Source organism: Meriones unguiculatus, chromosome 7 (assembly GCF_030254825.1).
Source record: "Meriones unguiculatus strain TT.TT164.6M chromosome 7, Bangor_MerUng_6.1, whole genome shotgun sequence".
Taxonomy (NCBI): domain Eukaryota; kingdom Metazoa; phylum Chordata; class Mammalia; order Rodentia; family Muridae; genus Meriones; species Meriones unguiculatus.
In genome coordinates, this window is record NC_083355.1 from 36,480,998 (window position 1) to 36,493,376 (window position 12,379).

A 12,379-nucleotide genomic window follows, 5' to 3' on the forward strand; every position below is an offset into this window, starting at 1 on the left:
ACTCCTATTTTTCCGAGGTACAGGGGGCCTTGGAACTCTCCAAAGCCGGTCTGGAACTGCTAGCTCAGACCTCCATCAACATAACACAATCCAGTCAGCACATTCATGCTCTAATGAGTCATAGGAACATATTCTCTGCTTCCAAACAGACTCCCGGACGAAGGAGCAAGCGCTGAACTGTCCAGCAGACTTACTGTGAGTGTGGCGAGCGACATGAAGCCGATTAGGTTGTTCCACACCTTATCGATGTCCTTCAGCAACTGCTGGAGCTTCTCACTGCACACGGCAGTGGCTTTTATCCCCAGCTCCACGCGCTTGGTTACTCGGTACACTTCCACGACACCTGAGGAGCAGAGGGTAGAGTTAGGCATCGGGGAAGCAGAGATGAGGCAGCACTGTGGCTTGCTGCTGACTCGATTAGGAGGGACACGACTGCACAGACAGGGCTACGAGGAGAGATCTGTATTGGCTGTGATAAAACCCCACGGCTGAGGCAATGCGTAGGAGAAAGTGTTTAGTTGGACATATGATGCTGCCCCCCCCAACCCCCCGTAACTGCAGCGTGAAGGCATGGTGGCTGGAACAGCTAACTCATACCTCAAACTCCAAGCTGAAGGCAGAGAGCATACTGAAAATGGCGGGGGCTTCTGAAGCCTGAAAGACTCTTGCCCACAACACACCTCTTACTAGAAGGCCGCACCTCCTAATCCTTCCCAAACAGTTCCACAAACTGGGGCCCGAGTATTCAAACCTGTGAGTCCATGCGGGCCCCTCTCATTCAAACCGCAAGATGTGAGCCTCCTTGATCTACCAGAATGGTTCTTTTCCTGTCGTCTTTAATCAGGCCAAACTCTCCACGCATGAGGAACAGGTGCCGGGCACTTCCTCATTCTAAGGTGGTCACTAGACACAGCCTCAGGCCTCTAATGCGGCCATCACCAGACCACTGTGCTGCCTAGTGCTGCTATACAGCTTTTAAGGAGGAACACAGAGTCCAGAGACAGACATTGTGAGCTAAAACCCTGTCCCACCTCTTACTACCCACATATACTGGGGCAAGTGATGAACCTTCCTGGGCCTCTGGTTAATACAATACTGTAGAAGGCTCAAACAGTGTTTAGTGAGCAGAAGACGCTGTGCAAGCTATTCGGCTCTTTACTTCAAAGTTCTTTTTTTCCCCCTAACGTTCTTTTTTTTTTTAATGATTTATTTATTTCTCTTGTTTTATGTACACTGGTATTCTGCCTGCTGGTATGTGTAAGGGTGTCAGAGCCCCTGGAACTGTAGTTACAGACAGTTCTGAACTGCCATGTGGGTGCTGGGAATTGAACCCAGGTCCTCTGGAAGAGTAGTCAAGTGCTCTTAACTGCTGAGTCATTTCTCCAGTCCCTAGTTCAGATTTCTTTATGAGTTTTTTTTTTTTTTTTTTTTTTTTTTTTGGGTGAATCAGGAAAATCCCACTAACTAAAACTGGAAATAAATTTTTAAAAAATCTGAATGTTAGTGTCATAATAGAGTAATTCATACTGAATCCTCAATCTTTTAAAAAGTCATTATTGGGGCTAGGTGCCGTGGTAGAAGCAGAGGCAGGTGGATCTCTGTGAGTTCAAGGCCAGCCTGGTCTACATAGTAAGTCCAGGACAGCCAAGGATACATAGAGAAATCTTTTCTCAAACAAAACAAAACAAAACAAAACAAAACAGTTTGTTGGGCTCCTATGTGCTAGAAATTTCAGTTTTTAAAATTATATTTCTTGCTGGGCATGGTGGTACACACCTTTAATCCCAGAACTTGGGAGGCAGAGGCAGAGGCAGAGGCTAGCCTGGTCTACATAGCCATGTGTGTGCAGTCTGTTGGAGGCCAGAAAAGTGCCTAGAAGCACTGGAGCTGGATTTACCGGCAGTTATAAGATAGCCAACATGGGTATAGGGATCTGAACCCTGGTCCTCTGCAAAAGTAGGAGGCACGCACTCTCTCTCTCTCTCTCTCTCTCTCTCTCTCTCTCTCTCTCTCTCTCTTTTTTGGAGGGGGCGGTTTGAGACAGGGTTTTTCTGTGTAAAAGCCCCAGCTGTCCTGGAACTCACCATGTAGACCAGGCTGGCCTCAAACTCAACAGAATGCCACCGGCCTCTTGGTGTGTGCCACCACACCTGCCTGCAGTAGGCACCCTTAACCACTGAGCTATCTCTTCAGCCCCCACAGACATAGTTTATAGATGCAGATATAAAACAAAGACTTGAAAACTTCACTATAAAGATTTTAAGTAAAAGTTGCTAGTGCCCATGACTTCAGTGTTTACCTATGAATGCAGCTGCTAGTGAGGGTCTGTGGGAGAGCACAGCCCTAAGATACCAAGAATGAGAGAACACTCATCCTCACGCACCATGTCATGGTTTGGCTATGTGAAAAATCAAACGGCCTACCTAGGAGATATTCCATGCCTTGGGCTGACTGGATAACTTCTGTGCAAACAGCACTGCTACTAATGCCATTTAAGGTGTCGTTTGCCTTCTTAATGACCTACAAGAAAGGAATCACATCATAAAGGTCACCACAAATCAATTTCCCATTAGTAGAAAACCCAACCAGTATAAAAGCCATGCCTGACTGCTGTGTGCATTTGCTTACGCAGAGACAAATCTAAGGACTTAATTTTAACTTTCAAGAAACTATTCTTCACTTCTGTGGAAGAGGTAGGCAGACAGACAGACAGACACATAGAATGAGCCAGTCTTTACTACTGTAAACTTGAAGGATGCATGGTATTTTCTTTTTTAAAACATATTTTTATGTTACGAGCACTGGTGTTTTGCTGCATGTATGTCTGTGTGAGGGTGTTGGAACTCCCGGAACTGGAGTTACAGACAGCTGTGAGCTGCCCTGTGGGTGCTGGGGATTGACCCTGGGTCCTCTGGAGGAGCAGCCTCCTTAACTCCTGACTGTCTCTCCCCAAGTGACTGTCATGCTGTGCTGGTGATGGAAGTAAGGCACCCCTCATGTTTGCCTGCATCATTCAGAGGAACCGAGGAGGGGACAGGACAGTGCAAAGAGACTGCGCAGACGCAGAGGAGCGGCATACTCACATCCAGGGCGCTCCCCAGGCATCTCTGCCACTCATACGCGTATCTCTCATTTTCCTGTGGGTTTTAGAAAAGAAACTGAGTTCAACAGGCAGCCTCAGGGTCCTCTGTTTACGACTTCAAAGGCTTAGAAGACTCCTTTCTATTGAAAGCACTCTTGCAAACACAGTTATCATTTTAATTCCACTGAGAGACAAGAAATATGAACATGAAGGACCTATCTTACAGCGGCCTCTGTGTAAATGGTGCCTCACTTGTTCTTGTCAGAACAATGTAAACTTCTATCCAGTTTCTCCCCATGGAGGTATCTGTCTATGAACCAGTGCCATACAACAGCTTTCAGCCGGGCACGGTGGCGTACCGCTCAAATCCCAGCATTTGGGGGGCAGAGGCAGGATCACTGTGAGTTTAAGGCCAGCCTGGTCTACATGGAGAGTTCTAGGCCAACTAGTGCTATGTGAGACCATCTCAAAACAACAACAAAAACTCCACAGAATAAAAACTACAGCTTTCCATTCCATAGTTCACTGCTGCTGTGTACATCTGTATGTGTTTCAAGGAACAGAGATGTTTAAGGTACCACAAACAGAAACAGAAGATCCCAAACATTTTCCCCTCCTCTATGTCGATGCTTTAAAATTCAGTAGGATGATAAAGTGTAAGCTTTGAAGAAGATTTTCTTAAATATTTCTCTCCTTACAAAGTCCCATGAACAATTTCAATTTTTAGTGTCTGCCACACATGGGGAGCATTTTCATCCTGGACTAATGCAGTCTGGTGTACAGCCTCCTCCTCACCCTCCCCCAGGAAGGCGAAGAAGTGTTCTTCCTGTGGTACTCGGGGCTCTGGCAGCTTTCCTTTTACCTGTTCCTGTGCAGAAAGCCGCCCCGCTTACCTCCACCTCGCCAGTCAGATCTTTGTACTTGTCGCGGATGACAGGCAGCGCTGCCTTCTCACTCAGAGTGTTGGAGCGGTCTCTGAAAGGCTGTTCCAGGGCCGGAGAAGGAGAGGAGCGGCTTATTTCTTTATCCCCCAGGCTCAAGCTCCTCTTGTGTGATCCTGGGTGGAGGGAAGAGTCAGCACAAAGGTTCCATTATGCAGCTGGCTCAAGCAGGGACTTGCTTGCTGATGTGACCATCTTTTTACAGACGGTCATGTCAAGAGGCATTCTGAAATCCAGTCTGGCAAGTTCTTTGAATCTTACTCTCTCGTAAGAGTAAGATTAGAGCCCTTAGTTTCCTTCATTACTCTTCCTTGATCTGTCACTCCACTACATAATTCTAAGGACTAAATGACTGGTGTTCAGATGCAATGCCTTTGTAAATACGGGTGTCTAGGAATCAGGAGGCCCTTCCTGTCATTGGCTGGAGGCTTGTACCATTGTGCCTCCTTGTTTGCAGGCTGGCTTTCTCCTGTCAGATCCAGAGCTTCAGAGACAGGAAATGAGGGCAGCAAGGAAGCAGAGGATTTGGAGAAAGATGTGGTAGAGACTCTGACTGAGAGGTATCACCCCCATCAAGTGTCTAAAAGTGTTTGCTATTACTTCAGGTTATGGACTGATTAAAACAGACACCTTTTTTAAAAGTACTGATTTTCGTGAATTTTAATTACTCTCTGTGTCTCTCTGGCTGTCCTGGAACTCACTCTGTGGAGCAGGCTGCCCTTGAACTCACAGAGACCCACCTGCCTCTGCCTCCCAAGTGCCGGGATTAAAAGAGTAGTACACCAGCAAATCTGACATACCACATGTTCCTAACCACTGAGCCACCTCTGCAGCCCCAGAGAGCTTTTAGAAAGTATTTGTTAAAATGTTATTAGTGAATGTGTTCATTTCATTTTATGTATGAGCGTTCGTCTGTGCATGTATGTGCACCACATGCATGTCTGGTGCCTACAGAAGTCAGGGCTTTGGAGTTCCTGAAACTGGAACTATGAATGGCCGAGAACCACCGTGTGGATGTCAGAAATCAAGGGTCAAACCTGGGCAGGGACAAGGGCTCTCAACCACTGAGCCACTTCTCCAGCCTCCTATTTTTAAGTAACCGTGTGTGTCTGTGTGTGCACACGTTTATGCGCACATTTACGCGTAGAGGCCAGGCGTAGGATCTTCCTGGAAGCTAGAGTTACAGGCTGTTCCACCTGATGTAGGGGCTAGGTGCTGACCTTGAGATTATTTGTTGTACACTCTCTTAGCCACAGAACCATCTCTTCTGACCCCCAACAGATCATTAAAAATGCATTCATGGAGCCAGGCATGGGGGCGCACGCCTGCATTTCCAGCACTCAGGGAGGCAGACGCAGGTGGATCTCTGTCTGTTCCAGGCCGGCCTGCTCTACAGAGTGAGTCCAGGACAGCCAAGGCTATACAGAGAAACCCTGTAAAAAAATGCATTCATGGGCATGTTGGCTCAGAAGGTAAAGACTCCTGGTGCCAAGCCCAACAAACTTAGGACTCATATGATGGAAGGAGAAAACAGACTTGCAAAAGTTGTCCTCTGACCTCCATGTGCATGCCCTGGCACATGTGCCCACAATACATTAACAAATATGCACTCAGTGCCAGGCATAGTGGTATGCACCAGCACATAGGAGTACTTGGGAAGTTGAGGCAGAAGGATCAAGCGCTTAAGGTTATTCTCTGCTACACAATGGTTTTGGGACCAGCCTGGGCTACATGAGACCCTGTGTCAAACAAAACAAAATAATGATAAAACAAACAACATACCCAGAGGTTGAATGCAGACCTACTGCCATATTGAACCTGGGAAATAAGAGCAGATGTAACCTGCTCCGAAAATAATCAAATCCACCACATCTTTGGCTATTTTAGATAGCACGCTTTGCTTTGTTTTTTTTTTTTTTTTTTTTTACTCAGGGTCTCTCTTCATAGTACAGAACTAGCTATGTAGACCAGACTGACCTTGAACTCACAGAGATACTCCTGCCTCTACCTCCTGAGTGCTGGGATTAGAGCCGTGTGCTACTACGCCTGGCACACAGCACATATCTAAGCAAATGAGGGAGCAAACAAAAGCCGCGTTCTCCTTGCTCTTTCTTAATAAGCAAATACAGGGGATAGCGACCCAACTTCAGCTCCAGGGAAAGGACCCCAGTCTCAGAAGTTGGGACATCTACTTCCGGCTGAACAAAGAACCATCATTTTACCTTTTCTTTTAAATTATTTTTTTTTAGTTTTTGAGATAGTGTCTCATTATGCTGCCCAGGCTGGCCTAAAGCTTGCTATACAACCCAAGCTGAGCTCAAACTCATGATCCTCCTGCCTCAGCCTCCCGAATGCTATGATACAGACATGCCTCACCATGCCTGGTTTTTAAGAATCACTGTTTTATTCTCAGGAAAGGAGGTGTGTCATTACAGCGGAACAAGCCCACAGGAAGAAAATTCTTACCTTGAACAGAAAGGTCAAAGGTTGCCAGCTCACTTTTGATCATTTCTTCACTGGACTTCATTTTGCTTTGTGAATTGGCTACTAAAAAGTCAAATTTGCTGATTTTGGGCTTTTCACTTTGAAATTCTCCAAAGTCGTCTGAGCACTCCTTGGGGGTCTCATGGGAGGTGACACTGGAAGCTGGGCTCGGACACGTGGTCTCCTGGCTCCGGTCCACTATGGGTAGGTCCTGCCTTGTGAATTCCTGGAAGTCTTCACTTTCGTACTCTTTCTGCTCAGTGGTCTGAGGCATCATGTCTTTAAAGCTGGCAAAAGCTGGGAAGGGAGTCTCTGGAAGAGCATCCTCACTTGCCAAGGCCGTTCCTTTGGAGAGAGATGACACTGTGATGTTTTCAGAACTGCCAAATGAGATCTCTTTCTTTTGAAGGTCTGAGGTGGCTGGGGAGGCCCCACTTCCTGCTGAGAGGACAGACAGAGAGTTTTCTGCCCTGAGGTGCATCACCCCTCTCTGACCATTCAGGGCTTCTGAGTGTGCTCCCTGCAAAATGGCTACTACAGCTTCCAAAAGCAGCACAGTTTAAACCCTCTACATCTGAAAGGGAAGTAAGGCCCCACAGCCAGACGCAAGCTCCTAAGTTAGGCAAAATGCCTAGAACATTTCACCAGTCACATGCCATGCTGCAAAAACCATAGTCAGAGCTTGTACTAAAATGAAAGGAGTTGGGGCTGTACCATTTGAACCTTAAGAAGCCATATTAATTTTCAGCTAGCACTTATATTTGATTATAAAGAATCCTTTACTTGGGCATGGTGGTACACACCTTTAATCTCAGCATTTGGGAGGCAGATCTTTGTAAGTTTGAGGCCAGCCTGGTCTACATGGAGTTCCAGGAGAGCTAGGTCTTCAAAGAGACCCTGTCTCAAAAAAATAAAACAACAAAAATTCTTTCCATTATATGTAAAAAATTACTACAAAGGTAGGTTACATAGCCATGTATACACGGCTTGATAGAAGATTCAGATCATTTAAAGAATTATTTTACACTTGAAGACATACTTACACATCTCTTTCCTAAAATATGTCACCTTTGGTCTAGACTGTGTTGGACAGTGTTTCCCTTAAGCACAATTATAGGAAATATGATGAGCTAAAAATCCAGTTTCTCAAAACAAAAAGTAAGAACATTCTCGTCTAACTTTGAAAAAATTACTAGAAAATTCTATGTCAGGCAAAGACACACATGGGGTTTAATCAGGCAGACACTTACCTCATTGTTATTTTGGTAGTTTGGATACCCTATTGCTGAGATAGAATATAACAAAAACCAAAATCAACCTGAACTAGTTTAGTCCTAAAAAACAAAACAAAACAAAACAAAACAAAAAAACCCAGAATGAAGCAAAGGTGTGTGGTAAAGCAAGCCTTTAATCCCAGGAGGCAGAGGCGGGTGGATCTCTGAATTCCAGGCCAGCAAGTGAAAAGTCTGAGGTCCACCTGGGCTGTTTCTGCTTCAGTCATGTATCTCCCTTCCCACACTCCCTGAGGAGGGGAGGAAATGAATGAGGGGTCACCACCTTCTTTGTATACATTAAATAAGCTGGTTGAGGTGGTGCACGCCTTCCATCACAGCACCCGGGAGGCAGAGGCAGGCAGCTTTCTAAGGCCAGCCTGGTCTACAGAGTGAGTTCCAGAACAGCCAGGCTGTCTCAGAAAAATGAATGAATGATAAGGTAACAGAAGACAGGGAATAGAGCTTTTCAGTCTGGACAGAGCTAAATTTGATTCTATCACCTACTCAATTTCTTAGCACAGGGCACGACCAGCCTTGAGTTCAGTGTGGCCCTGGACTTCCATCTCAGCCCCCAGTGTACTTTTCTGAAGCCTGTGTGCTCACCTATGAAGTGGAGAGGAGACTATGTATTTGGAAGGTTGTGAAGACAGTTGTGGGGATGTGTATGGAAGATCGTTCAGTGCCTGGAGAACAACACACGTAGCAGCCTCAGTTCTGAGTGAAAATAAAAAGGCAACTCACCATTTCAGTGATGTTCCTAGGAAAAGCTGTTCTGCTCCTGTTCTTCCCCTCTTCACCCTTCTGTCACACAGGGGACTGAACCAGGCCTTGGGCACACTAGGCAAGGGCCTGGCCACTGACCCACACCTCCAGCTCTCTGTGGAGACATGCTCTTACTAACCGGCCTAGGCCAACCGTGAACTCAAGACCCTCCTGCTGCGGTCTGCTGAGCAGCTGGAACAACCACACCCGAGTCATCAGGCTGGCTTTCCAGGTAAGTTTCAAAAGTCCAATCCAGAGAAGCTGCCTGTGGCTGGGGTGGAGAAGCCCCTTTCAGCAGGGCACCGGGTCAAGCTGCCTCATTTCATTTTACTTACTGTCTGAGGTGAGAAGACCAACTTGTCCTGACAACCGTACACACAACTCACAAGGAATGCCAAGTTCTGTGACCCGGATTTTCACAGTGAAGTCATTGGGAGAAACAATGCTGGTCACCTTCCCTCCGCGGCCAGAGCGCAGCACAGTTCAGAACAGACGCGCGGCTCCAGACCCTGCCACAGCTCTCTCCCACAGAGCTGTCACTCCACACAGCTCCCTACACTCTGATAAGAGCGTGGGATTAATAATAAAATGCTAGCTAGGGTCTACCAGTGAAAAGCAAATCTCTTTTGCTAAGTGATAGAATACTTTGAAGTTCTGCTGTGCAAGCTGCACCCTTCGTGTGTGGCCTGCTTAATAAAAAGGAAAAATGATTTGGGTGACAGATCTATAGTGGAGAATGAATGAAGCAAGCCATTAGACCAAGCACTTTCTTAGTCCCTCACTGTAGCATTTTCCCCTTTAGGTAGAAGGATCTGCCTAGATCTAGCTGTAAAGGCTGAAATAAGGCGCCACTCAGGAGGCAGATGCGTTAGACGCGAGGTCAGTTTGTCAGGGGTACTTTCGGCAGGGAGCTTCGCCACACAGGTATGTTTATTAACTAGATGCCTGCAGAAGGCTCTCTGGGCAAACCATTTGAGAAACTGCTTCTAGTATCTTATCTAGTAAAGAAAGAGTAGTGATTTTTTTTTTAAATGCAGACCAAAGATAAATTTATGGAAAGACATCTCTAGTTCAAACCCTTCACTCAAGTTGCTATGGTAATAAGACCTTTTTGTGCAATTATACAACAAAACAGAAAGCCTTTTGTATAAAAATCAAGACTGACTCACATCATCAGATAAAAGGCATTGTAAGCGATAAGGACTGCCTTGGCGAAAGAGCTCTTAAGACTTTTTATAACTACAAAAGTCTTCGATGAAATCGTGTAACATTTCACCCTCTGGAGCCGTTCACCAGGGTGACCAAATAACTAAATGAAAAAGCAAATGGAAGACTTAAAAGAAAATGTTTGGGATACATATGTTAACCGAAGAGTAAACATGCTATGAGTCACTAAACGTGGGTTTGAAACTCAGTGTTTTTACTTTTCATTATTTACTGGCTACCAGTGGGTGAGAAGTAATTTTCTAAAGAGTAATTAATTTGAATGAGTAAGTACTAAGACTGGCATTACGTAAGAACCCGAGGCAAACGGTTACGTAATACCTCTCCTAAGCCTCAGCATCTGAACACAGCTTAAATATGGGGTGTGCTTCCTCGGTACAGTGAATACTGGTAAACCATTTTCTAAGAAAAATTTGGCACATTAGCTCACCGAAGGTAAGCGACAAACAAGGAAACTCCCCATTTGCTGGTATTAGTAGCTCTATTTGCTTAGCAACCCGGTTCTATGTGGTACTGTATGAAGATTTAAAATACAGTAAGTAACAAGGCCTTCAGCATGAAGGACTGGAGCCCTGTCTGCAAAAAAAAAAGATACAGGATGTTATAATCACCAAAGTGACTAGAGATGGCTTTGCAATTTCATAGCTGAATTCTGAAAATTGCCAGGAGAAAAATAAAAAAGAAAATAGGGAATGGCCATAATAAGAGGAAGAGCCGCCACTGTATCTCCGATTCTCTGGCGGGTTCCGGGGTGGTGCTAAGTAGAGCCACAATGGGGGACAGGCAATAAAACAAATTGTGTGCTTTCACAGACAGATTCGTTTGCAACCAGGAATTCACTATAACAAAGGGCAAAAGGATAAAAAGTACAATCTGCTTCCCATCATGGATCAAATCAAGACATGGCTTTCTCTCCTACAGGCAGCTAATGCTACCAGGCTCTTCCTTAACCTCTAGTCAAATCCACTCTGAAGGCATGTTGTACATGAAAACAAGTTATCCCCAGGCACACGCACTGCCACCACAGGACAGAGAAATGAGACCCACCCCATGGATGTTTCCTAAGGCTGTGGGAGTGTGCCTGAGAGAGTAAGAGTTACTGGCTTTTAAGAGAGGGGCTTCAAGGAAAGGGGAAAAGGTATTACATGTACAATTCCAGTATTCTCCTGTGTCCTGCACAGCAGGACACTGTTTGCTGGTCTGAAGAGGTGACACCAGACTTAGCCCAACCTTCACTAATCAGCACAAACCATGCAATACTTGAGCGTTTCCATTTCTCCCCATTTGGGGCCCAATTCTCCCGTAGAGGATATTCTCTACCGGCTGTAAGGCCTGGTCTATGTCCTGAGTCTTAAGCGTCCTGAAAGGCATTGCTGTGGAGAACAGAAAAAGTGACCCCATCATGCAACAGGCTACAAAACGCTGCCGTTTGATCGCTTTTCTGTGTTTTCTAATCTGTGGAGGAACTTCCCTTTCTGTGTGTTTGTGTTGACTGCTGTGATGCTATGGCTTGAATTGTAACACACTGTAAGCACCGTTAGGCATCAGTGTCGGTGCTTTTAAGTTCAATAAAGAAAAGCAGCGAGCATGAGAAGGCTAAACCTCAGAGTTGGTTAGAAGGCAAGAGACAGTAAGACTGTCCACGGTCAGCCAGGGAGGTCCCTACTGGAGACAGGGCTCAGAGGTCAAGAGCATGTGCTGCGCCACCAGAGGGCCCAGCATGTAGGCCAGGAAGCTCACAACCACCGGCAACTCCATCTCTAGGGGATCCAAGGTCTCTGGCCTCTGCAGTACCTGCACTCAAGTGCACACCCACACACACATATATAATTAAAAACCGTAAAAATAATAGAAGTCCCACCAGAATGACAACAAATGAGCACAAAGGATGCTAAGTACAATGAAGGCTTTCTGGCTACCAAAACGGGGAGAGAGAGAAGACTTAGGAGCTGGGTATATGGCTCTCTTATGTTCTCAAAATCACTTAGCTGACATTTCCCAAACAACTTATCAAAAGTCCTTAAATGACAGACTTGAGTAGAAGCCACTCATAAGAGAAACAAAGTAATTTGGGCGGAGAGTGTACCTCAGCGGTAGGGCACTCGCTTAGCATGCAACCAGTAAATATACATGAGTAAAAATAGCTGGGCCCGACAATACCTGTTTATAGTCCTAGCTACTCTGGAAGCTGAGGCAGGGGGATAACTTAAACTGAGGAGTTCAAGATCAACCTAGGCAGGATAGTGAGACCTTGACTCAAACAAAACAAACAAGTATAAATAAAAATAATTGCCAGGTGATACCCTCCTTTAATCCTGGTGCACGGAGGGCAGAGGCATGTGGATCTCTTGAGTTCAAGGCCAGCTTGGTCTATAGAGTGAGTTTCAGGACAGCCAGGGCCACACAGAGAAACCCTGTCTCAAACAACAACAAAAGTAATAGTAATAATAATAATAATAATCCAATTCCTTCCATTATTTTAGAAGCTAGCACAGCTTGTGTGACATTGCCAGTGTTCTCTGTGAGTGCACCTGTTTCCACTGGTAGTCAACAAGGATTCTAACAGTGACTGCAGAACACCAGCATGCTTGTGGGATGCCTCACGCCCTGAC

The 12,379-nt window shown here is 45.7% G+C and overlaps 1 protein-coding gene across 19 annotated transcripts in view; it reads right to left on the reverse strand.

Annotated features, from left to right (window-relative positions):
- Synrg (synergin gamma) overlaps positions 1–12,379 on the reverse strand; it is a 77,277-nt gene that overhangs the window by 13,653 nt on the left and 51,245 nt on the right. For 9 of the 19 annotated variants that reach the window (XM_060387129.1, XM_060387128.1, XM_060387123.1 and 6 more), the window contains 5 exons: positions 6,490–6,852; positions 3,976–4,139; positions 3,084–3,137; positions 2,424–2,520; positions 195–343 (listed from right to left, as the gene is read on the reverse strand). In XM_060387129.1, coding sequence (XP_060243112.1) covers positions 195–343; positions 2,424–2,520; positions 3,084–3,137; positions 3,976–4,139; positions 6,490–6,852 — 827 coding nt within the window. Of the gene's footprint in view, positions 1–194; positions 344–2,423; positions 2,521–3,083; positions 3,138–3,975; positions 4,140–6,489; positions 6,949–12,379 lie in introns of all 19 variants that reach the window. The other 10 variants (XM_060387125.1, XM_060387111.1, XM_060387127.1 and 7 more) reach the window with 2 other exon arrangements.